This window comes from Podarcis vaucheri, assembly GCF_965113315.1.
Source record: "Podarcis vaucheri genome assembly, chromosome: 2".
NCBI lineage: Eukaryota > Metazoa > Chordata > Lepidosauria > Squamata > Lacertidae > Podarcis > Podarcis vaucheri.
Genome location: NC_138760.1, coordinates 52,323,830 through 52,350,991, shown reverse-complemented (window position 1 = coordinate 52,350,991; position 27,162 = coordinate 52,323,830). Strand labels below are relative to the sequence as shown.

Below are 27,162 nucleotides of genomic sequence, written 5' to 3'. Positions count from 1 at the left end.
AAATATGTAGTCAAGTCAAAACTACTTAGAAATGCAGAACTCAGGATTTCTACAGAATGTTATCTACTAAAAATAGTTGATTTCATCATAACTAACCATGTAATAATTCAGAGAGCATTTTCTCATTTTAAGGTTGCCAGTGATCACCCAACATTAAATGAAGAGGAATATATCTTGTTATAGCTGGCATCATAGAAAGGAAATTAACTCCAAATATATATAATACTAGCTAATGAGGTCAAGCTCAGTGTTGGACACTCCTGATATTCCAGCAGCTTCCAAGGATGTTGCTTTGTCAAATTGGACATTAGGCTGGGTGATGTCAGGTTTTCAACATTGTGATGTATCACCAGCTAAACATCATGATCTGGCGATACACCTTGAGGTTGAAACAACAAACTGCATTGGCTCCAGCCCCGTGAGGTGAAACTGCCACCGTTCTCACCGAAGGAGCTGAGGAGGTTCACCCCAGCACCTCATGGGACCAGAGACGGTGTGGTTTGTTCCCAGCACTGGGCACTGGGGGTGGAGGGAGTCCCTCTGTCTCCAGGGCTCAGCCCACTTCCTTGTGCTGCTCAGCTGAGGAGAGTGAAGGCTGAGGAAGATACAGGGTTTAGGAAGCCTTATCGCAATGACCACACTTTCCTGATGGGACTTCAAAGAGATGTCCCCTCACCCCGGTCCTCTCATTCTGCTTCAGCAGCTCCTGCATTAGCGTTATTGTCCTCCAGGGAATCCCATGACTCCACCCAACCACACGACCCTCTCATATCACAAGGCAGCAGAAGTGCTCCTGCTGTCACCTTGCCTTCTCCTCTTGTTCTCCCTCCCTCCTTCCCTCCCTTTCTCTCCAGCCCTGAGCTCAGCCCACCTTGTACAGTGAGTCATTGGAATGGCGCCAAGGGTGCGGGACTAGAAAAGTAAAGAGCAGTTTCCTGATTCATTTGAATACTATGTGGAGAGAACAGAGGGGCAGGAGAGGAAAGGTGAGCCCACCAAAGGCAAGTGTTCCCCAGGTAGCAGAGAGGGAAAAGTGCCTTGTATATTTGTTTGGTTTTTCTCTCTCACACACTGTTGTATGAAGGAGAGGCATGCAAAATGGGCTGCTTCTGGGTTGGGCTGGGGCTGCACCGCTCATGTGTGTTTCTCTACCAGATAGTCATTTTCTTGTTACCTCAGCCCAATCCAACACACTCCAACACACACAACTATTCTCTGTCTCTTTCTCTTGTGTTTGTGTTCCTGGCTCTCTCTGGTGTGTGTTGCCACCCCACCCATGATTTGTGGGCCATCTCAGGATGTGTGCAGGGAAGCTTGCTCATTTCAGGGGCTGCTCACTGTTACTGATTTAGTTAGATGAATAGATATCCCCCCACCCCTTCCCTTTGCCCTGGTGCTAAGAATATTTTCCTATTGATGTAGGTGGACCTACACAGAAAGCATATTGTTGCTACATTAAGGAATGCAGCAGAACCCCTATAGATCTTAGAAATATCAGTGATACAGATTTGTTTTTGAAAAACTGAAATAGTGGGTCCATGTATAAACATGCATATGCATAAAGTTCAAATTGTTATGCAATAAATAAAAAAGTAGCTCACAGGGAAGGGAGACTCATTTTCCATCATATTACCAATTTTGAGGTAGGTGTTTTCTGTTCTGTCAGGAACAGAGCTAAAGCCTTTTGGGCGATTGTACAAATGTAATTAGCATGTCAAAAGTGCATGCTCATGAAAGTAGAAAGTGCTTTTATTTATAGCACTTCTCTTAACATTTCAGACTGCTGTAAGTGTCCAAAACTGGTGTGAAGCTGCTTGTAGTAGCGTTCACACACACACACACACACACACACACACACACACACACATGTATTTGTGACTATTATGACATGGTTTGGGCTGCTATTGCAGGGGCTGAGCCCCATTTATGTTTGTAGTGTCCAATCAAGAACTGCTATTAAAAATGTGATATTAACAATGTGTCACTTGTGTGAATTGCATATGAGTTCATGATTTTTGAAAAAATAAATAAAAAGCTGGAAAGGAGAGTGAGGATCCTTTTTCATTGGCTGTAGCCATTCATGAGGGATGCTGGTCTTCCTGTCAATAATTTGAATTCAGTTCAACCAATTATGGCTGATCTGAGAGAAAGGCTTTGGGGAAGCCTGTATCCACTCATGTCTGCCTTCACAGCTGCACTGCAGTCGGCAACAGATGTCCCACCCTGTATGTCTTGGCCCTGCCCAAAGGTAAGATGGTAGAGCACATGCATGACCCTGCTATGGAATTATTTGTCACTGTATTTGAGGCCAGCAATAAATTTGCTCGCAAACAAATTGGACCCGTCTGGGGGCTTTGCCTGCCTCATAGCAACTGTCACAATTTTATGGCTGAAAAACACACTGGATTGTATCCTTAGTCGAAACTGGAACACATTTTCAGGTTACCTCGGTAAAGAGGTCCAAGGGGAAAGGTTCTGTCCAAGGGCCCAGTCAGGGGCTAACAGGCCATAGAACTCCCCAAATGGCACCCTGGTGGGTTTGTCCTATTTGATTTTCATCATGGGGGGATCCATTAACCCAGGATCAACCCTGGTAGAATGATCAACCAACAGTTGGGCTGGTTGATTCAGGATGCATACCCAATGCCTGAGGCAAACCAACTGACATCTGTAATGAATAAAGTTGTGGCCATTTCTATCCAAACATGCTGACCTGTCTTATTGCTGCTTCAGTGAAGAGACAATGGAGTGTGCCTCTGAGGCTGAAGTCAAAGCGCTGCATTAGCAGCACCAAAGTGACCGCCCTGGGTTGCAGATCTGAGCAGTGTATATGAAGTTTCTGGAATGCCCAGAGGACAAGACCCGCCCCATTGGTCTTGCTGATGTGGTCCACAAAAGACAGAACAATACGTTTGGCCAGCTAGGCTGCAGGAGTTGCTGGAAGGTGTACAAGGCACTATCCAATTGTCTTAGGGACTCCACTCCAGATTTATGTAGGGTTTACTCCTTAGCCTTTTCCCCTAAGGCAGCAGAAGTTTAGCATCAATTTGCCTTCTCCTATATGGGCTCTCTACCTTCCTAGGTTGTCCCTCACTTCCCTCTACAGCACGTGCAGAAACTGCCTTCTTGACCGTTAGACTTATTATTGGTCTTGTCTGCTCAATCTGCCAGAGCCTGTATTTGCATGCACAGAAATTCCCTAACTCACCAAGGTACCCACTGGCTACCCTCACGTTGTTTCGTCAGCCAGTCAAAGCCATTCCCAGGGTGTGGCCGCTATCACATGCTGGCAGCTTCAAGGAGTCACAGGTGATAGTTGAGTGCAAGGTAGGGACTAAAGGTAGACAAACTACCGCAGAAGGATCACGACATAGATACTACCCCTCCTCAACACACCATACATCCCCATACCTGCACCCCATCTGCAAGAACTGAATTGTTTAGTGCGGCAGCATCAACACTTTGGCACTCCCTGCCTACTGATATCAGGCAGGTGCCTTCACAGAATTCCTTTTGGTCCTATTTAGATAAGCCTACCTTCCTTTCACATTAGATGTCCTCCCACAAGCAGCTCATCCACACAATATGCTTTGCAATGAGTCAGGAACAGAAGCAGAACCATAGTCTAATCATAACAAGCTATCACCTTTAATCTTCCGTCCTCCCACAATCCACTAATTTTAAATTACTGCTCTTTGGAACCAACAGCATTTAGGAAGTAGAATGATTTGTCTCTTTCCCCAGTACTATGTGATGGTCACTTATTTCAATCACTAATGGGTTTTGAAATAAAATCCTGAAAGGTCTGCCACAAACAAACAAAAACAGTATTGCTGGTTAATTTCCAAGGACTCTGTGTTCAGTATTTGGAATATATATATAAAACAATTTCAAAAATTGGAGAGTTAATTTCTCTGAACACTCATACATGTAAGGATCTAAATATTTAGGGCACTGAATTTAAAAGTGTAAAATAAATATTTTTATAGCTGCAATATGCCAGATTTACGGTTTACATAAAACTTTACTCCTGATCCTAGCAGCACTCCTTTTGGTACCATAAAATTAAGGATTACACAATATACTGTACATGAATCGTTAGAATGAAAATGTAATGCATGCCTATAATTCTTGCATTTCTTAACTATGTAGTGAATGGCAAAGTATTTCCTCTTTTAAACACAGATCACTGGATCCAGATTTGATTCTTGAACATTAGTGTGTGCATTCTGCAAAACAGGAAATGTTATATGGTTGGTGCAACATGCTGTGTATGGAACCAAAGAACTGCAGAATTATAAGGTACCCAAAGGGTCATCTAGTCCTGCAATGCAGGAATCACAGCTAAATAATCTCAGTCAGATGGCCATCTCCAGCGAAGGAGAGTCCACCACCTTCTGAGGTAGTCTGTTCCACTGTGAATGGCTCTTGGCATCAGAAAGTTCATAGCAGAACAAGACATTTGTCAAATGTTCCACGATGCTTTGTATCTCCTCAAAAGGTCTTTGGGCCTTAACACAAAGTGCAATGCCCTCCATACTTAAGACCCTCCCCCCACAGAGTTGACAAGGTGCTAAGCTGCTCTTAGCACGTAAAATGGTAGTACCAGAACAAATTAGTAGTGTCTGGAACACAATTTGTGACTGGGTCACAAGGCTAAATACAGAATCCAGGATAAGAAACACTAGATTTCAAGTTGACCTGGAGAACTGCAGAACCTCAGGGCTCATTCCACCCATTCCACCAAGAATGGCACAAGTGCAACTGAAGGCTTAAGCAGCCTGGAAGTGAAACAGTCTGCTCATCTACTTGGACCGTATCCTGCCCAAACTTGCCTGGATTCTCCTGAAGAAAAGGCTGCCCAAGAGCAATGCTCTTAGTTATGCACTTCTTTGGTGGCATACAATGCCTGTAGGAGCTTAGAATCATAGAGTTAGAAGGGACCCTGAGAATCATCTAGTCCAACCCCCTGCAATGTAGGAATACGTAGTTGTTCCATACAGAGAATGAACCTGCAACCTTGGCGTTATCAGCACAACACACTAACCAACTTACTTAATTTCAAAACAGCTTCTGTACTGGTTTGGGAACTGAAATAGCCTTGTGCAAGGTGAGAGAAACAGTGACCTGTTGTTTCTCCAACACCTCCCAGTAACTTTTAATAGTGTTGTGCACCACCCCAATCGCCAAGCGTTATGAGATTCCAAGGGTTCCAGGCACTTACACAGAGTTCAATTTCCTCAGAATGAGGGCCAGCAGAGATTGTGCTGTCTTTAGGATATATGACTTATTTACATGTATATACGATCTGATCCTACAATGGAGGGTCTCACAGCACTAACACCTCAAGAGGGTCTTGCATCTCCCATAGTCACAGCCTTTGATTCAAACAGGGATCAGGCATGGCTCTGCCTCTCCCATCTACCCAGCCTGCAGCCTGCAGCTCTAGCTCACATACCCGTAACTCAACTCTTTGTCTCTCTAACTAACAGGCAGTTGAGGGAGGAAAAGCCCACTCATTTGTCCTCTGGCACTGAGCCACTTTCTTTGTTACTTTAACGACCCATACTTAGATGGCAACTACCTCACCAGGAAGCGAGCCTGGCTATTCCAGAAATTGAATCTGTGCTACATCCAGGAATTAGAGGTATCTCAGGCATACAGCCTGCCCGCCCCTCAAAGTCACAATACCATGGTTTCCTTCTACATTGCCTCCTGCGGTTCCAGAAAATAGTACCAGAAGACCACTATTCTACACCAGGACATTTGTGCAATTGGATTCCTCAGGGTTACATTTTGGAAACTTTTATCAGAGCGGCCACAATGACTAACACAAACTGCTATGGATTGGCACTGTGCTTTGTGTGTGTGGGTGAATCTGTTCTTTCATGCCAATCCCTCAAAGCAGCCCAACCTTGTTATCCCCAGAGAGGGAAACACATTTCTTCTCTCTGTGCCTTCACATGTGCAGTTTTCATCAGGGAAGTGAAATGGGAGGAAAGGTTAAGCTGTAGTTTGTTCCTGAGCATCTGGACAGTACATTTTTCTTCCTGTTTTGTGGGCAAATTGTCAAATAGTAGCAATGTCCAGTATGCAGGTGGAAAGAAAAGTCTTTGTAGGCCACTACCAATGGGATGTGGGTGGCGCTGTGGGTTAAACCACAAAGACTAGGGCTTGCCGATAAGAAGGTTGGCGGTTCGAATCCCCGCAACGGGTTGAGCTCCCATTGCTCCATCCCTGCTCCTGCCAACCTAGCAGTTCGAAAGCACGATGTGCAAGTAGATAAATAGGTACTGCTCCGGCGGGAAGGTAAATGGCATTTCTGTGTGCTGCTCTGGTTCGCCAGAAGCAGCTTAGTCATGCTTACCACATGACCTGGAAGCTGTATGCTGGCTCCCTCGGCCAGTAAAGCGAGATGAGCGCCGCAACCCCAGAGTCATCAGCGACTGGACCTAATGGTCAGGGTCCCTTTACCTTTACCAATGGACCTTATATTTTCTGCCCTCCTTTCTGAATAGTTTTAATAATAATGATGCCCAGTAAAACCTTGCATATTTTCTTAATATGCAAACTATACTCCTGCAATCTATATACAGTGGTACCTCGGGTTAAGAACTTAATTCGTTCTGGAGGTCCATTCTTAACCTGAAACTGTTCTTAACCTGAGGTACCACATTAGCTAACGGGGCCTCCCGCTGCCACCGCTGCACAATTTATGTTCTTACCCTGAAGTAAAGTTCTTAACCCGAGGTACTATTTCTGGGTTAGTGGAGTCTATAACCTGAAGCGTATGTAACCCGAGGTACCACTGTAACAGTATACAGTTTTGTGTTGTAATTATTTTGTATATTTGTTCAGCAGCTGCATTTACAACACAAGGGAGAGAGATTTAATTGACCTTGGTTCAGTTTGCCCTTTATAACTTGTATGTGTTTAGTGAAAACAGTAGTTTCCTTTTGTCCTTATCACTGACTACCTTGGGAGAATAGTTTCTAACAATTACAAAGCTTACAGATGAGGACAACAAACTGCTTCCCCGTGGTGGCAGAAGCATCCATCTTTTTGATGTGAAACATCTAAAACAAGTTTCTCAAAACTAATTTTCTACTGTGTGTTTTCCAAGGCTCCAGTAATTCTTAACAAAGGTTTTGTTGCTGATACCCAAAGGAATGAAAAATGTAAATGTTGGAACACTTTTTTTTTAATGTCATCTTTTGGGATACCTCTATGTGACTACTGCCTTTGACACACACAGGGAGTGAGACCTAATTGCATTTAGGGTTCTCTCTAGCAGCTACACTCAGAATCAAACATTCTCATGAGGACTATTGTTCTAAATAATCTAGTTATTAAGCTTTTATTCAGATTCTACACCATCTTTTTAAAAAAATAATAATACTAATCTCAATGGGACATTGATGGATTTTGCAGTTTTCAGGAAGGATAGGGTACACTATGACCTGCAATCTCTAAACTATTCTTTAAGAGGAGGGTATTTTGTAAGCAAAGCCTTATGTTATATTCCTGCTCATCAACACATTGCAGGTCTTTTTTTTCAATGGGTAGTCTCTGCCATCTTGGCATCTTTCCAATCATCTCTGAAATGCTCATTTCCCCTTCACTCTTCAATTCCAACAGCCTTTAATTCCATCGCTGCCTCACTCAACTTCATAGTACATGAACCGCTCCATGGCATTTTCTTATAAAAAACCAACATGCTAGAATAACAACACTGGCTGTGCAGATGCACTGATGGGGCCAATTTAAAGGTCCCACATGTGCTTCAGAACAGCCCCAACTTCACCAACTCCCTATCTTAGCTCCATCCAGGTAAGCTGCAGTGATGTTGCTGTCAGGAGGTAAATGCAACTCTGCTGCACCATACAAACTGCTACTGTAGAATGTGTGTTCCCAGGGATTACAGTCATCATAGCTGCAAGGAGGGCAGTGTAATCAAAGGGTAAAAGAAAAGTAATCTGTTGTTTATTAAATATTGAGCCTGTACTTTTAGAATCTAAAAGTAACCTATATTAGTTATCTTCAGAATAATATGTGCTTACTTTTTCTCTACAATATTATTTCTGGAAACCAGTTATCAAACTCCTTCCAATCCCAAAAGCAGACAAAGCAGGATTTGAGAAACTCCTCATTGGGCTTTGATCAAGAAAAGTCAGGTTCAAACCCCAACACTGGCAAAAAAAAAAAAAAAAGGTTACTCGGTGGCTATACATCGACCTTGAGCCTTAAATACCTTACACAGCTATTATAACCGTGAAGGAAACCATGCCATTTTCCTCGCACACACAAAAACGAATTGAATGAATCAGAATTTTTGAAATATAGAAGCAAATTCATCTGTATTATAAAGGTATTGGAATATAAAATTATGATTAATGCACAGTTTGGTACAAACCCTTTTTGTCTTACTCTGCTTCATTAAGTATGTGTCTCTTCCCACATCAAATCCAATAACTAAAAATGATCTCATACTAATTCTACTCTAAATGAAAACTATCTCCACATGCAGATAGAGTCTATGAAGAAATAAAAACAACCTTTGAAAGTAACAAGACAGAAACAAAAACTCAAAGACAATAGAATATGAGTTGTTATGCCCCCCTCTGCTGCAGAAAGCCTGCTTCTTCATCTGATCTGATTATACAGTAAAAGAAAGGATTTGTCGTTTCTCTCTCTCTCACACCTATCATCTTTAAGTGATAGAATTACCTATTCTGTTGTGTTTTACACTATTATGTCCATTTTTACATTTTCTTTCTGATGAGTTGTTTGATCTTTTCTTGTCCTTGAAGCCAGAGAGGTAGTTATTGACTGTTCTTCTTGCCTGAACTGCATTCACCAAGCCAATTAAACTAAAAACAGCTTAGCTTTTCATATTTATATGATGCATTGTTAAAACGACTTGCAAATACCATCTTTCTGAAACACAGAATCCGGAATTATCTGTTCCTTTATATGCTAACCATAGAACCCCCACTTTTTTAAATTACAAATTTCAGTGTTTTAAGGCTCATTGTAGAACAGTCAATTTAATTATGATACACCCTACTGTAATGTGTTGCTCAGGCATTAACTTACGCATTTGTTAGCTCATTATAACTCATTTGACACTTGTAAAAAACACACCCTTATTTGTTCTCTTCCCAGGTTCCAATTCAGAAGTGTACATATTGCAGCATTACAAGGGAAGACTCTTGATCTATGTTTGCATCACTTCAAAACTGGAGCACTGACATTATTTTTAGTTACATCGACATCCATACTTCCCTAAATTGCTGGTGCTTATTATCCACATTAATATTTTATACAATATATTTTGAAGTGTATTGCTGGCAAGGCTCTATAGCACGAAGCAATTTGTCACACACAACAGTAAAATGTAACAGTATAAAAAAATGGAGGGAAATAAAAAAGATTTGCACATTTTTGTGATTGCACATGTAGCTCCTAGGCATAAGCAAACACATTATATATTTTTGCATTTATATCTATATATCTATCAGCATGCACAGTATTACTTAATGCATCACAGGAACTGATACCCATATAAAAAGGGACTCAAACATTTATCTTTGTGTTAACCTCAGTGCAAAGTACAGTGTTATCTCGGTTCTTGAATGTCACTGTTGATAAACGTTTCGTAACCCGAACGCCGAAAACCCGGCGTAAACCCAAAGTAAATGCTTCCGTTTTCGAACGTGCCTCGGAAGTCAAACTGCTTCCGCTGCGTATTTTTCAGTTTTCTCAACTGAATTTGCAGACAGCCCTTTGCGCCTCGATTTTTGGACGTTTCAGAACTCGAACAGTCTTCTGGAATGAATTATGTTTGAGAACCAAGGTACCACTGTATACTTATTAGTGGCAGCAATGTGAGGATATAGGACACACTTTCTGTGTATCTCCAAAACATATCCCTCTGCTATGAGAACACAAACATCTTCGTGGCATATACTATTCTAGATAAGTAGTTACAATTGCTCATAAAATACAAAGGAATAGTATCTCATACATTGTTTTCAAAGGTGACGGTTTCTCTTTTCAATTAGTAAGAAAGTACATTTAGTTTTAAAATGTCTCCCTTCCATTTTCTGTACTTCATTATCAACAATCAGAAGTCAGGATGGGGGAGAAATTTGATTAAGGATACTTTTAAAGAAAAACCTGCCAAATTGGTACTTTCCAAAACAAGGTATGAATCGAAGCACAGCTATCCTTTGAAATTTGTGCTTCTCTGAATTCTCCAATGCATTTTTTTTCAGGCAGGTAATGTGCACAAAAGTGTATTTTATTAGTATCAAGTGTGCATAATAATACAAATATTAGTGAATATAACATACAAAAATGCATTACGGTGGTGGAAACTGTTTTGCAAAAATGTGTATATTAGGCAAAAAAACAAATCCAATGTGTGTTTATTAGGAGAAATTCACACTAAAATGCTAACAGATTTTCATGAGGATTAAAAATAATAATCACAAATTGCTGCAGAAATGTGGAAAAGTGAGAAACTGAAAAAAACTAAAACTGACAGATATATCCATCCTTGGTCAGAAGTCACAGACTCCAGAATTAAAAGAGTTACCGGTATCACTTGAGTTGTAAAACACAGGCATTAAACAATTCCAGATATGATACAGAGAAGCGTACATAAAGCATCTGTGCATGCACTATTTTTTTAGGTATTTTAATTGAATTTTAGCCATAAAACCAAAATAACAAAATAGGAATTCATGAGACAAACACATAAAAACCAAACCAGACCAAAGCAGGCATGGGATGTTACATCCACAAGGGAAAATGATAAAGCCAGTTTTCCAAATATTTGCAGTAAGATACAATCGGGTAAGTGGATAATACCATCGAAAGAAGTGGGAACTGTGGCACACATGCAGGCACTACTTATGGATACTTTGTGGACATTTCCTGGCAGCATGTACAGTATGTACATGCAAAGGGGCATCAAATGAGTTACATGATGTTATAATGGTGAATGGTGCCTTGCATGCATGGTTAATATGGAGATAGCACTGCAAATACACTGAATTGTTGGTTGGCCACAGTTTTATTGGAAACTGTTGCACAATCTTTTTTTCCTGCGGTTATCAATGTGCTTCTGACTGCTATACAAACAGGTGATATGCTATGCTCGTCTAAGCTCTGATAGCAGCAGGCTTCTTAACTTAACCACAGCAATATCCTAATATTACAGATACAAATTCTGTCATGTTTTAATTGGATAATAAGTGTATATATGAGGTGGCATCCATATCACTACTAGGGTATGTCTTACATACATTCTGACCATTTCCTATTCTCAACTTACCATTCAAGAAAATACTGTTGCAAATAATAGTCAGAAGAGAGCTTTTCCTGAAAACATTTTGCCAAGAGCAAGACATGATCTTATGCCTACCAAGATCAATATCTTAATTGTCAGGTTAATAGGGAGGATTAAAATTGGTGATGCATAAAACAGAGATAGCAATAAGTTGCATTGGAGCTTTGTTTTGGTCTCCTTTTTCTGTAAGAAAATAGAGGAAGAAAAATATACCCAAACATAGGGGATGAATTAACATTCTAGTGAAAAATTGGATACGTATAGCTTCAACCATGAGCTTCTTAGAAATAACAGAGATACATGATCACTAATAGGATCACAGCACATATTGGTGACTTTTATCTATATGTTGAGTAAAGAGTGAGATAAGCAAATTAACCCAAAAGTGTAATTTTAGAATGTATGTTTCTGTCCTATGCAGAAATGAAATAGCTCCAGCATCCTGGCTCCCACTCTCAGATTGATTATTCACGGAGGCTTTATTCCAAAAGTCACTACACGGTTTAAACACAGACCAGGCCACAGGTTACAAGCCTCAGCAATTCAGAAATAGGACTCGAATGCACATGACTAGGCTAAAGCGAATACACCCCAGGCTTCCTTTTTGAAGAGTGGCGCGGGCACAGTCATTTGCACAGTTTTCATCTCAAGCAATATGACTGGGCCAATGTTCATGCCAATGTATCTGATAGAGATGGGACCTGAGTCAGCCAAGTCAGCCAAGTCAACACACTGTTAAGATTCTAGCTTATGTGCTTCTCCAGCTGCCGGAACAACCTCTTGTTCAGGGAAAGAGCTGGGAATGACTCTGTTGGATCTCCCTCCTCCACTGGGGTGTCAGGCTGTGGCAGGGCAGGGATATCATCTCAGGACCCACTCGGTTCCTCCTCATCTACAGTCTCAGTAGTCTCATTCCTATCCTTCTCCCCTTCTGGTCAATCTTGCAAAGATGTCTCCACACACAGGCTGGCCAAAATAAAAAAGTCAACCTACCACAGAAGACACAGAATGCTATCTAACCAAAGCTTTTCAATAATTCTTGGCAGCAGCAAACCTTTCAAGAACACTATTAAGCGGCCAAGGTATCAATGAGGACTTCAGAATCCTTATTATTGTAGCATTATAATTTGATTGAGTAAGGACAGCTAAAATTGACAAATTGTTCAATGTCTTCAGTGGCCTCCTATTATTAACCTTAGAATGAAGCCACCAGTATACACATGTGCACCTCAGATCAAGGAAGCCAGCCAGTGACTGACCTGGCACCGGAGCAGGCTAGTATTTGAGTGCATTAACCTTGTGCAACCTTCACAATCATATAGCACTCAGAAATATAAAGCAGCATGCCCAAGGAAGACAGGCCTGTTAAAATGAACACTGCATTTTCCATCTGAAATGATGGAAGCTATCCATTTTCTATGAATAGGTCCAGCTCTGTCCCTGTGGAACTTACAGATGGAGCATTTAGAGCAAGAGGTATCAGTAGGCACTGAAGTGGAAATCATCTGCCAAATATTATTCTGCTTTCTCCTTTGTGAGTGGAGGAATAAAACCAGAGTTAGCAATTTCTTGATCAGATTGTTATAGCTTTAATTGAAAAGATAATGTCAGTGAAAAGAGAGCATTCTGGCAGACCCAGCATAAATGTTGAGGCATTCACAGAAAATTGGAGAATCTGTTCCCCAGTCAAAAGATTCAGGTCTATTCATACGTCAACTGCTATATACAATTTTGTTTTAAAAGACAGAAGAGAAAAACAAAATAAATGAAAGTGACCCACAGGAGTAAGTGAAAGCCAGCAATTACTAGTCCCTTGCTGAGAGATTGCAAGTTGAGCGAAACATAAAATGAAGTTGTGATTTCCAGGGACTTGGGGTCAAGCTATCAAATATCCACAGGCTCTCTTCTGCTATCTCTGTTAGGAAAGGAAGACATTTTGTAACTTAGTACCCAGCCCTTGTGTACAAGAGATCAGTCACAAGAGACCCAATGCCAGCTCAAAAGGATGATGTTTTGCATTTTGCCAAAACATTACCTGTGACAAAGAACCAGCACACTGAATTGGCAAGTACATCATACCGTAACCCTATAGATCTAAAGAGACTGCACATGTCCCAGTTAAATGTAAGGGGCTTCTCTAGAGACTGGGCTGGGGAGAAATGCCCCAGCCTAACTTTGCAAACTAGCTGGCTATCATAAGTGGTTTGCCTTAGATGCAATTACTGATACAAAGGTGAGATGTTTAGGGCTTGATAACTCTTCTCAGGGGCATACCTAGGGGTTGGTAAAACCACTTCTCTCCAAGGGCACAGACTGGGGGGGGCAGGGGGCATAAAAATTGCTCTGACTTTGGAAAGAGTTAGTTGTGTGGGGTGAGAGGCACACGAGGCAGACTGCCTGGATGAGAATCGCATCAGAAGAAATTGAGATTGGGAGTGGGTGGTGTGACGCGATGGCTGGTATCGCTGCTGCCTTCTTCACACCCACTACTGATGGAAGTTTTTTAATTCTCCCAACTTTTGTGTGCGCACACAGCCCTCAAAATTCCCCCTTCCTGGGGGACATGACTAGGTCCTGCCTTCCTCCCTCCTTGCTGGGTGAGAGAACAGCCTAGGGAGTGGCTTTTCCTCTCCATGTGCCCGGCTGGGTGGGGAGAGAGGACCATGGAGGCAGATGTGGTGGCCCTAGCAGCTGCTTGCTCCTTGTGTGGGACTCACTGGGCTGCTGGCTATCGTGGTAAAGTGACCCCCCCCAGGAGGGGTGCCTATACAGCTCCTTAGCAAGGGAGCAAGGGATCCTAGGTACACCTCTGCCTCTTCTCATGAGCATTATTCAGGTCATGTATTAGTTTGGAAAAGTTCAGAGTTTGGTTGAGCTGCTGCTTAATAAACTTGTGGCATAGATAAAATCCAGATATTGCACTGCATGGAAAGCTCTGGGATTTTGGCTCCGAGACCAGGGAGAAGAGCTAGTGGAAGAAGACTGGAAGTTTAAAGACTATTTATAGAAATATTGCAAAATTAATGAATGTTAGAACAAAGTTGGAATGAAGTTATATGGCTTTAGCAGAAATGTTATAAGGAATTAAGTATAAATAGATCAATAGAGCATTAAAGGGAACAAAATAAGGTTAGAATGTGTTAAGATAATTATAGGATAGAAAACAGAGGAAGATGGAAAGGAATTGCTGAAATAATTAATTGATGTGGAATACAAAAAGGGAGGTGCGAGGAAGTCGTGGAAATAAGCGAACGAAAGATATGACACTGAAATTGTTTAATGTGTTTTAAATGGTCTGTGTTTTGTTTTATTTGTCTTATGTGTTAGTGTTTTGTAGTGTTTTTGTATTGTATTGTGTTGTTTTTCGTTTGTTTTTTGTTTTTTGTTTGTAGTGTTTAAATTTTTGGAAACTCTATAAATATTATTTTAAAAAAAACACAAAAGTAATTAAGGAAGCTTTTAATGTTTGATATTTTATCATCTTTTTAATATTCTGTTGGAAGCTGCCCAGAGTGGCTGGGGGAACCCAACCAGATGGGCGGGGTAAATAGTAGTAGTAATAATAATAATAATAGGTTGGGGGGACAGAAGTATGCAAACAACCTGTAACATCACCTCATTCATTATCACTAATTGGTTTGTCATAATCACAATTGTAAACTCTTTCTAATTTTGCCATTAGTGACAATTCTAGTGGGGGAAAGTTCATTACGAAAAAGGTTCAGGTAGATTTATTTTTAAACCAAATACTAACAACCTTTTCAGAAATCATAAACCTCAACTACAAATAATTTATAGTGTTCCTAATTTTTATCTTTTATAAGTAGTTCAATGAAAATATGGAATTGAATGGCGCTTTGCTACTGATTCTGTTGCAATTTTAAAGATGACTACATATCTTAAAAGCTATTACCCAAAATGGAAATAAAAAATAGGAATTCTGTTACATTATTTCAAATGTTAAACATGAACAAAGAAAACAAATAAACCCATCCTTTATTATAGGCTGTAATATCAATGATTTCTGCAAACATTTCATAAAATTCTCATCCGTATTCCATCTCCTTTAAGTATTAACACCTGAAGTGATTTGTGACAGGTCTATGTACTTGAACTGTTATTCTAATGTTAGCCTGCTTTCCTGTGAACCTTGATTTCAGCTTCAAGCTATCGCTCTATAGTGTTTTGTCAATCACAGTTTATCAAATGCATTCTGCTGAGGCAGCTGCCAAGACAAGGCTTGGCACTGACAAGCCATCTTTGCTCCTGTTTATTCCCTCCTTAAGTCACCAACTCTCATTTTATCTCTCAGAATAAGAAATGTTCTGGCTAGTCAGACGGGATGTGGAAAGTTACTCTTTAAGCAGGCAAGACAAGCCACTCGGCTGGCAGGACTTTTGATCAAGGGAAGTTGGAGTACCAATAAATTCACAGCAGTCCATTCATGTTTGCTTTTTCCTTATCGTTGAGTGCTATTCTGAAAATACTACTGGCATGCAGTGAATAGAAGTGATTGAGTAAGAAGATACAGTACAGCCTGTCAACTTATCCTGAAATAGCCTACAGTGGATGGAATAAAAGCTGTTCCAGCCCATGGCTATAGAGTTCTGTTGTGGAGAAACACTTGAGGGCACATTTCAGCTGGCAGTTAAGCACACCTGATATTTAAAGCAGTTCTGGTAAACCATGCAGACCCTGTAAGAATGTGTACAAATGCCTTGTGGGAACAAACCTGTCACCTCCTATCCCTGAACTTCCAAAATCCCCAGTTTCTCTCTCACAGTAATCCATTATGCTATGTTATGTTTTCTTTATATACCATTTTTCTTTAGCCCAAAGTCTATCAAAGCAGTGAACATATTAATAGAAAATAAATATGCAATTAGGATACAATTAATCAATCAAACCAGCAAAACAGAAGAATAATTTAATAATTATAATTATACCCTGCCCATCTGGCTGGGTTTCCCCAGCCACTCTGGGCAGCTCCCAACAGAATAGTAAAAACACGATAAAACATCAAACATTAAAAGCTGCCACCAATGCCCACCAATCACACCAGGTATGTTTTTGTGAGCAGCATACATGCTCTCACCACATGCAGCTCTACAGCATCCCACCTCTCACATGGAAGCCATATTACTTCACATCCTCTCAAGGTCTGGCTGTTTCAATCAACCACGGGATTTGCTCTTGATCTTGTCACACTTGGAGCGATCCCATGAGGGTTAGCCTGTCAGTGACAACCCACCATTAGTGGTGCCTCAGAATAAAAAGGCTTCCCCTTTGGAAACCAGCTACCACTGTGCCATAGTTCTTGTTGTTCATGAGCCAGGCTAGCTGGCCAAACCTCTTGGCTTCTCCAACAAGCTTCTGTTCTACAGGTACAGTGGAAAGCGGGTGTGGATGCTAAGGTAGGTATTCATCGTCTAGTCAGCAATGGTCCTGCTGCTGCTACCTGCCTCCTCCTGCCTTACTCAGAATTTTTTAAAAAGCGATCTTAAGAAAGGAAACTCTTGTCCCCCCACCCCAGAAATTGAGACTAGTAAACATAATTTTACCTTCCTGTAACAATAAAAACATGACACCATATTTTAGCATGATATCCAAACAAGGTTAGAAAGAATCATAGAATAGAATCATAGAGTTGGAAGAGACCACAAGGGCCATCGAGTCCAACCCCCTGCCAAGCAGGAAACACCATCAGAGCACTCCTGACATATGGTTGTCAAGCCTCTGCTTAAAGAAGAAACATGTATCTTCACAATTGATTCCATATATGAAACATATGTGAAGGAAATATATTTAAGGAAGGCCCCAGGCAGCTACCTTAAATTGAGTTAGGCTACTGGTCTAGGTAGCTCAGTATTATCTACTAACTGGCAGCGTTTTCCCAAAGTTTCAGAAAGGAATTTCTCCCAGTCTTATTCAAAGATGTCAGGGACACGACTGATAATACCGACATTTAAGAACATGGTCTGCAAACTGCTTATGCAATTAGTTAAATATTCCAAGGTTTGTTTGTTTTTGTGGGGGTTTTTTTACACATAAGGCATCATACAGCATTTGTAGGATAATTTTTGCTGTATATACTATAGTTGTGTATTGTCTATGAAGTCAACACATTTTAAAATAAAGTAATTCTACGACAAATATTTAGATAATGCTTTAATGAAGCCTAGCGATAATAGGAAATGACTCTGCTTATATAACTGCTTTCATTATGCACAACACAACAGAACAAATAACTGATATCATGATTTGTACTTTGGAATCCAACCCAACAGCACCCTTATTAAAAAGCAAAATGAAGCAGTTGCCTTGATGAACACATTGTAGAAAGGGTTCCAGGTTTTGGGTTCTAGTATCTATCTCTGCAAAACCCTTCTTTCATTTATGACATATACCAACACCTTCTGTAAATGTCCCTCTAAATGTTTTCAAAACAATGAACAGTGGATCTTTGCAGCACAATAAGAACACATTTTCCTAAGGGCCAAGAACACATTCAGCACCCTAATTAGGAAAGCATAACTGAAAATCCAGCACCTCCTTTGGGTCCCGGGACCTATGTATCCATGAATGCTTAGTATATCTATGTCTTGTGATGATACTAGCTTTATGCTCCATACAAATCCACCCTTTCCAACAGGTCTCTTTCAGCTGCCAGTTTCTCTATAAGCTAGTTTCACAGGGGAATAACATTTTCCACTGCAGATTCTGATAGGTTTCAAAAGAGCACATCTGGTCGTCTAAAGGGAACAACTATTATTAGACAGATATGATTAATCCTCTTTGGGTTTCTTTACTGTGGGGACAGTAGTATACTATTATTTTTGCTTTTATATGTGGGATTCGGAACAACAAACAACAACTCACATAAACCTACATTGCCATCTTATTTAATGACATGCAGAATCCATAGAACATCAGAGATTGGAACTATACTGACTTCTCATTGAGCTTTCATTTGAATGGGACGTGCAATTTTTCACGAACTGAAAGGATTTGGCATTAGTGGGAACAAATAACATAGCACTGCGAACTTTCTGGAAGATGGCAGTGTACATGGCAGGGCAATCTGTGACCCTCCAGTGTAGGTTTTGCTACACTACAGCTCCCACCATCTTGACCATGAGCCATGCTGTTGTGGCTTGAAGTCCAATAAAATCTGAAGCAGCAAATGTTTCCCACTACTGCTATATGACATTGCCCACAATAGAATAAATGCTGAACTGTTTTCACTGTGAGAGATGCACTAGGTATGTAAAGGCTTATTGTATCTCACAGCCATTTGAAGCAAAGTGCTGAAAGCCTCCTCCTTCCCCGGTATCTTATAATATGGGAATTGTTAGACTATACACCTGGGAGTTGCAATTTATATGTTACACCAGTGTGTGAACCTCTGCGAAGCAGTTCTGCTGAGGCAATGCAAGAAAACCATGTTCTTCATCACAGATCCAGCATTCTAGAAAGTGAGGTAATTCTGGAATAGGAAGCAGGAGACCACTGACAGGCTTCTACCACATGGCCCAGAACTCTTATTCACATTATACTTGCAATGCAGGAAGGAACAATTCTGTAGTGGTTCCCATGTCACTGGTACAATATAAGAACCCATTTCAAGATTGCTTTCAAAATGGCTGCTTAATTAGTTACTTGCATTTTCTGTATCTGTATTTTGTTTTTGTTTTTAAAACCAGACATTGACTTTCATGTTCCTTTAGTTAAATGCCTCTCTTTTGCTCTCTTTACTATATTGATAATACAGCATTCATGGAAGTTGCACATTCCAAACAAATGTATTTTCTTATCTTAATTTTTTTATTCATAGTTCTGTGTGATAAAAATGATTTTATTTTGAAAATGTAATTATAAATATTCCATGAATTCAACAGAGCAATCCTATGCATGTTTACTTAGAGATATGTCTCATTTTGTTCAATGGAACTTACTTCCATGTAAGTGTGCCTTCCAGGTAAGACTACAGCCTTGGAGTTTGTTTTTATTGAAACACCAAGCTCAGTGCTAAGTATCTCATTTGTAAAATGCATGTTTCAAAGTATAATATAAATAATAGAGTATAAAGGGTATAGAGTTCAAAGAATAAGAAACCTGATAGACTGGTCTAGGGTGGATATGGGTGGGGAAACTTTTAAGCCTTAGGATGCATTCCCTAATGATCAACCTTCAGGGGGTGGGGAGCAAATTTAGTGGTAAGCAGGTCCAAAGGGGACTGACCAACTGAAGTGGCTCATATCTTTGTACAGTAGGCTACTTTCTACACAAAATCCAGTGATTTCTACATATACAACAAGTAAGTTAAATTATCAAGTCCCAGGATACATTCCAGCCACACAAAAGAACTTGAAGAGGGTGTGGAGGAGACCAGTCAGGGGTGTGGTGGGGGGGGGGCAGACAGAGAGGCCTGGGGCTGCATTTTACATTTTACACTTGGGCTTGAAGTTACCCACCAGGGGTAAACAGTAACCACTAGAAGAGAAACACAGAGAAGCAAAATTATTGAACCTGCAAAATCTGAAAACAATGAACCAAAAAACAGAAGGGAATTTAAAGCTCATACTCAATAATGTTAATGTTAATGTTTGCAAGCTTGTTCTATTTTTGCAAGCACTGTTATTATTGTTATTATTAGCAGTATTAGTATTATCAATGAAATTGTTTCTAGAATTTGATTAATAATCTATACCCCTCTGGGGTATAGTACTGGGAATAAAACTTGCATGTCTCCGTGGTACCAATATAGCTCATTCAACTGACCTAGAAATAGAATTATATAATTTAATATCCATGAAGGATGTTGAAATAAAAGCAATGCAAACAAAGCAAAGAGAAGTGACAAGATTCATTTTTTGTCTGGCTTTTGAAAGGCCTAGGCACTGTACTGGGGAGAAACAGTTATTTATTTCTAATCTGTTTTCTTTTGTTTGTTTCTTTGCTTGACAGAATCACTCTATTTGTTGTTATTTCCTTAGTGCTGTTCTGTTAGTACAAATGGGATGAAATACAAGAATATATTTCAGTAGAATATATATATTTTTCCTTTAAAAAAAACGTTTTTGAGAATGGCCAATTACTAGGGACATCAGGGTTTCCTTGAAAATGTTCATGGCTTCCTCAATTAAATGATCAGGAATGGTGGACCAGGTAACCTGAAAAGCAAACAAATTGCAAGATAGTGCTGGTTGTTTTTTAGGGAACACTCTTTGTTCACAATGAGATGCGGGTGGCGCTGTGGGTTAAACCACAGAGCCTAGGACTTGCCGATCAGAAGGTCGGCAGTTCGAATCCCCGCAACGGGGTGAGCTCCCGTTGCTTGGTCCCTGCTCCTGCCAACCAGCAGTTCGAAAGCACGTCAAAGTGCAAGTAGATAAATAGGTACCGCTCCGGCGGAAAGGTAAACAGCGTTTCCGTGTGCTGCTCTGGTTCTCCAGAAGTGGCTTAGTCATGCTGGCCACATGACCTGGAAGCTGTACGCCGGATCCCTCGGCCAATAAAGCGAGATGAGCGCCGCAACCCCAGAGTCGGTCACGACTGGACCTAATGGTCAGGGGTTCCTTTACCTTTACTTTACCTTTGTTCACAAATGGAAACAGTAATGCGCAATAGGCCTGATGAGCTTTTCACATGAACTAAGTATCAACATCAGCTTGATTTTTTACATATGGAAAGTCCTTGGTTTCAGCCACTGACTGCTATCATGATTGCTATATATTACTTCCAGTATCAGGGGAGTTATGCCTCTGAATGCCAGTTGCTGTGGTACACGAGCAAGGAGAGTGTGACTGCGCTCTTGTCCTGCTTGGAGGGCTTTGCAGAGGCATTCAGTTAGCCACTGTGGGAACAAAATGTTGGAGTAGATCTGATACCACCATGGCGCTTCCTACTTCCTACTGACCCAGGAGAAAGTCCAATCAAACTTACAAGTAAACATCCACAAGACTGGGCTGCAGATGGAAAGATATCCCTGAAGGTAGTTTGAAAATCACTACAATAAAGGACGCCTGAGGATCATTCTTAATCAGCTGTAAAGTAGGAGTTTCTTGGTCTTGGGGTAACCTCTTGAGTATGTACATAAAACAGAGTTTTCTTCCTCCTAAACCTATAGTAATAAACAACAGTAGAGTGTGCTAACATGGGGTCCTTTCAAGGCTGTCTTTGTAGCATGGAAGCCACTGTTGCACATTTACATTATGAAAAATAAAACATTACCTTGCTTTTTCTAGTGAAAGGAAGGAAATTTCACTCATGAGCAAGGAAAGAAAATAGCTTTCTATTGTGAGACGAGCTCATATTTTTAAAGGGAGTTATAGGGAGATATAAGGAGGTTCAATATTTAAGGGAAGCATTCCAGAAAGATCATGTGATTATTGGTGCAGAATGTAATGAAGCAGTAAGTTTAAAAACAAAACGGATACTTCAGTGATAACTTTGTTACAATGTAGAATAATAATTGACAAAAGCAACCAAAAAAGCATACAACTATGCAAATAATTATTGTTGGTTGCTGTGAAGTTAAATGCTGCCAAACATATTAATGAAGTCCTTTGATATCTTGAGTTTCTACAGTATGTTATGGTATGCTATGATTTATTTCTATACTTCCTTTTGACCAAAATTTTCCCCAAGGCAGCTCATAAAGGTTAACAGAAATACAAAATTCAACCAACACAATGCAACTTTGTATTGTACAGAGCTTCTTTTGTGAAATCTGAGACTCCTATGTGGAAGGTTTGCAATAATAATACTCTTATAAGCAAGGAAAGGATCAAATTTCAGCAATCATGTTAAACACAGGGCTATTTAAAAGTGACAACTGTGCTAATTCACTTCTGCAAGTGAGACTCACTACTTTCGGGATACGGTACATATTCTTCTCCTCTAAAAGCCCCAGTGCCCCAGATCAAAGAACACTCGGCATCAGCATGAGAACTGAGTCTTCAGAATGATTTCTGGTCCCCAAACCAATTTCATCTAATAATTAACTGATCCCCAACATGAAAAGGTGGAAGAATTCCACAGGGAGTCAGGAGAGATCAAAGCTTGTGCTGTGTGTTTCCCTCCGCCTCTCCCTCTTTTCCGGACAGCCATCCATCTGACTTCAGTGCGAGAACAGTCACACACATTTAGCCACTAGAGACTGACATCAAACAGACTCTAAAATAACTTTCCATGATTCCAACTTTTGCTGGAGAAAATGTTGGTGGGAAGGGAAGAGGCAAGGCAAAGAAGATAGAAAACAAGAAAACAGCAGCAATTTGGGAAAAGAGATCTGGGAGTAAAAGTTTGTGATTATGTGGTGTTTCACTTAATGTATTCTACCCTATATAAATCATTGTTTGCTTTGAATGCTGAGACTGAATGTACAAAAACCTTAACGTGATAAGCATTTTTTTTAAATAAAAAAATATGGTATTCACACTTGACCCTATCATAACCCTCAGTATGTACTAGTTTTCAGCCTCAGATGGTAATATGACTCCCACAGAACATTAGAAATCATAGCAATTACAGAAGTACATTGCCATATATTGCAGAATGGTTTCCTTGAACAACTGAGCAAACTGATCCAACATCAGGGATTTAAAACTAGGGGGCATAGCCCTAGGAAAGGTTTTAAATCAGGGTTTCAAATAAGAAAGGCATGGCTTCCAGGCAAGCTTCAGTCCCAATATCTCTATTTTTTATGTATGCTATTTTGGGAGTTTTACTAAATTCGCTGTGATGTGCTCCCCTTGGCTAAGATTACCTCCTACTTATTATCATTGTCCCCTAAGGTACTGTGGATACTAGCGCAGGCAAATGTTGAGCAGTTAGTACACCCACAGCTTAAAATTTTGATGAGGTTCAAGTGTTTAGTGCAATCTAACAGCAAATAGAAGAAACAATGTGTGGTGCTATAATAGATTCATTTTTTAAATAATAATTGAAATGCATATTGTCAGGGCCTCAGGAACAGAGGCACAGGGGAGAGAGGAAATGGAGAGCGAAGGGGAAGAATCGGAGGGCAGCGTAGGGGGGTATAGCAGTGACTCGAGAGATTCCATGAGCTTCTCCAGCGAATCAGAAGATTCCCAGAAGGAGGCACCGATGGTCAGGGCAAGGGGGGCCAGCGGGGACTCCCAAAGCAGCAGCTGGAGATCAGGGCCAGCTTCCCCACCAGAGCGTAGTGGGGGGGAAGAGTCACAGGTGTCAGGGCCAGCGTCTCCTCCAGCAGGGAGAGAAGATGAGCCGAGACTGACCACGCCTCTATCGGAGAGTGGGGGAACGGAGGGGAGGTCAAGTCCAGCTAGCCTCCCCGAAGGAGGAAGCAGTGACAGGAGCAGTGTAACGGTCAGGAGGAAGGTTGCCGGCTGGGCGCGCGTGCCAAGTTCAAACGTACAGGCACGCGGGACAGCAGAAAGCACGGATCGGGAACCAGGTCCTAAAGCCTGCCGGAGGCAGGGGGAAGACTCAGGGGACTCAGCGTCAGAAGAGTCTAGGAAGGGCGAGACCCCAGCTGACAGGAGGACCCAGAGGAGGAAAGAGCAGAGGAAGAGGTGGAGCAAGGCTAGAGTCTTAAACTGGTGTCTGGGGGGAGGAGACTCAGACGGAGCTTCGGCGGTCTAGAGTTTCAGACGTAGAGCTGCACTGGCGTTGGTCCTTTGTGAGCTGGGACCTAGGGCAGCTCTGACACATATGATAACACCAAGGTAGCAGGTTTGTTCCCCATATGGGAGAGCTGCGTATTCCAGAATTGCGGGGAGTTGGACTAGATGATCCTCAGGGTCCCTTCCAACTCTACAATTCTATGATTCTATGATTATTGTTCTCACATTTCCCTCTTTACTTGTGATTCCACCCCAGTATTCCATCTATCTATGCGCAATTTGCCATCAGAGTTTGAAGTCTGTGTGTAGTACGAGACGACATGTTTGTGGCAAACGCCACCACTATCAGAAACAAAGGAAACAGAAAAAAATAGAAAAAAGGGTCTGTCTCAATTTCAGAGTGCATCAGTTTGTGACACACTTTCATTCCCTGATTGTTATTCCTGCATGTACATGTCATATGTGCTTTAAAGTCTTAAACACTTAATTAGATCATACTGAACTCAATAGAGGAGATGTGGATTCAAGGACATAATCCGTCCCTTGAACTGTTGTAAAATATTTTAAGAGTGTGACATTAGGCTGCAGTTTATGTCTGGCAGTGATGAAGGTTTAACCTAATAGCATACATAAATGCATTTTTACTCTCATATTAACAAGAGCTTATTGTCAGTGCTTTTAAAAATCATTGGTGTTCTTACTGCACAAGGCACATGTGCCATTCACATTCCATGTGTGTATGCTCACATATAGAGGCACTGACTTGGGCCCCAGAATGGAAGACGGCAGGAAGCCCAAGTACGTGCTCCATGGGAAGCAGGCTTCAGGCACCAGGCCCATTGGCAGACCAACTCTGCATTACAGAGATGGCTGTAAAAAATGGCTGGTAACATTAACTCAACTGTGCCCAGAGACAATCAGTCAGGATTGTGTATCCACAGCAGTGACCAGAGAATAAATGACTGCTAGAGGGAGCACAGAAAGAGTGAAGAAAGTCATGGTGCATCTGTAAGAGCAAAACCAGTTACAGTTGTACCTTGGTTTTCGAAGAAGCTTAGTTCACGAACAACTTGGAACTTGAACGTCACAAACCTGGAAGTAGGTGTCCCGGTTTGCGAACTTTGCCCTGGAAGCAAAACGCTCCTGCAGTCAATCAGAAGCCACACCTTGGTTTCCGAACGTTGAACGGACTTCCGGAATGCATTCTGTTCGAAAACCAAGGTACGGCTGAACCTTTATCTGCCCCAGTTGCAACAGAACATGTCTCTCCCATATTGGTCTCTACGGCCACAGCAGGTGCTGTAACTCTCCAATTGTTTGACTTTACCCCTGACAGCACACTCTTCCACTGTCTCCTAAGACAGGCGGATGCCAACCAATGTTTTAGGGTGAAACCTTCCAAAGAGAGCTTCCAACATACATATTCACAATATAAAAGCAACACCTTTGGGGGGGGGGGTTATTGGGCACATTTGGAACTTTGATAAAAGTGCTGTGGGTCAAAAAATGGTTGCCTGGGGTATGTGACATAACACAAAATGGCTACTGCATCTAAAAGAACAGAAAAAGAGGGCCACAAAATGGTATCTGCATCTCCCCAGTCACTGGGAGAAAAGGTACCTACACCAGAAGTAGAAACAAAGAATGCTCACTCACACCTCCCATTTTCGTACTTTTGTATAATGCATGAAGCCACTTTTAATACCAGAGTTTAACTTTGGTTATAAATCAGGCTGAATGTATTTTTGTAACAGAAATGTATGTGAAGAAAAAGTTACTAGCTACAGTGATAAGTAATAATGATAATAGCAACTGTAATAGAAACAACCAAGAAATTAATGTGCCAAAGACAGATGCAGGAATTCACATGAAATCAGCTATTACCGTACCAGTTTAATTTGTTTGGTTATTATGCTTTACACGGCTTCATTTTTATTTAAAACATACAGGAAGTTTTTAATGTAATTTCTGAAGCTCACTGTGGTGCACTTTTCCCTGAACATTTATGATGTTCCCACAAGTCTACATCCAAAAAACTATTATAAGATTAAATGGAACCAGGTGGGAAATTTAAGATAGTAACGATATTGCAGGGAGCAAAGACAATATGTAAATATCACTGCAGTTTCTCTGACATTAAATTAAACTAGGAAGGAAAATGAAATCAGCAGCAGTATGAGATACTGAATTAATTTTCCTTCAAATATTAAAAGTAATGAATCTTCTGCTCATTTTTGGATTGTTAAAGCTACCTTAATACTAAATAGGTTACTTTTACTGTGTTACTTAATTCATTTTAATACTGTAATGCTCCTCTGATCATCAAACAATGACATAATCAAATGACGATAATGCAGAGAAATGCTCTTGGAAATGGTATATGCAAAAGGAAGTTGTGGATTTAGATCCTGAAGCTGAATCTCTATGAGAAACTCAGGTTTCACTGCAGTTTCCAGTTAAGGTGTATTGCTTGCAGCTGTCTTAGCGACAAAGTTGACAACAGGGGGACTGAATTTAGATGGGCACATTTGTCTTTTCTTATGGGCCGAGAGGAAAGAGGGAATTTGTACGTAGGTCATCTCATCCTTCCTGAATAACTGGGTAGTCTTATGTGACTAGGCAAAGCACTAAACACCTTAGAACTGAATTACCTTAAGAACCATCTGATTCCTTATGCTCCACCTTAATCACTGAAATTCTCTGATGGGCACTTCTGATGGTTCCCCGAGACTGGAAGACAGGCCGCAGCAGATTGAACATACAGGGATAGCCCTGACTCTCCTTCCATAAAGTTAGCCTCAGCACGGGGCTTTAAAGATCCCTTGGAATAACTGCCCTGGGTTCTGCAGCCATTATGTTGGAAATCACTGTCTTAAACAAAAAGGTTATGACAATTGAAATAATGTGGTAGACTAACTAGAGGGTTGGTCACCTAACAAACCAAATCCCTCCCAACACCATTGTCTCATCCATGCACCAAAACTACACAGCTGTACCTGACTAGCTTTTCTTGGGCATGAAACAGCATTTCTCTTAAACTGGGCCTAAAAGAGGGGAAAATATTAAAGATAATATGTGGCACAACTAATTATTCAAAACTATTTTTCTGTACTAAAATTAATAAAAAGTGAAGAATATTATAAACCTATCCTAAATTAACTGTAGCGTTCTTCTCTTCTCTTTTCTGCTATTACA

General features: G+C 40.8%; 1 protein-coding gene across 19 annotated transcripts in view; it reads right to left on the bottom strand.

Annotated features, from left to right (window-relative positions):
- Window positions 1–27,162, bottom strand: part of TENM2 (teneurin transmembrane protein 2) — a 750,319-nt gene that overhangs the window by 396,205 nt on the left and 326,952 nt on the right. The window contains exon 1 of one of the 19 annotated variants that reach the window (XM_082214660.1): window positions 97–192. The exons of 17 other annotated variants lie outside the window; for them this stretch is intronic. In XM_082214660.1, coding sequence (XP_082070786.1) covers window positions 97–118 — 22 coding nt within the window. In that variant the 5' untranslated portion in view covers window positions 119–192. Of the gene's footprint in view, window positions 1–96; window positions 193–27,162 lie in introns of those variants that run through there. One more of the 19 variants, XM_082214665.1, reaches the window with a different exon arrangement.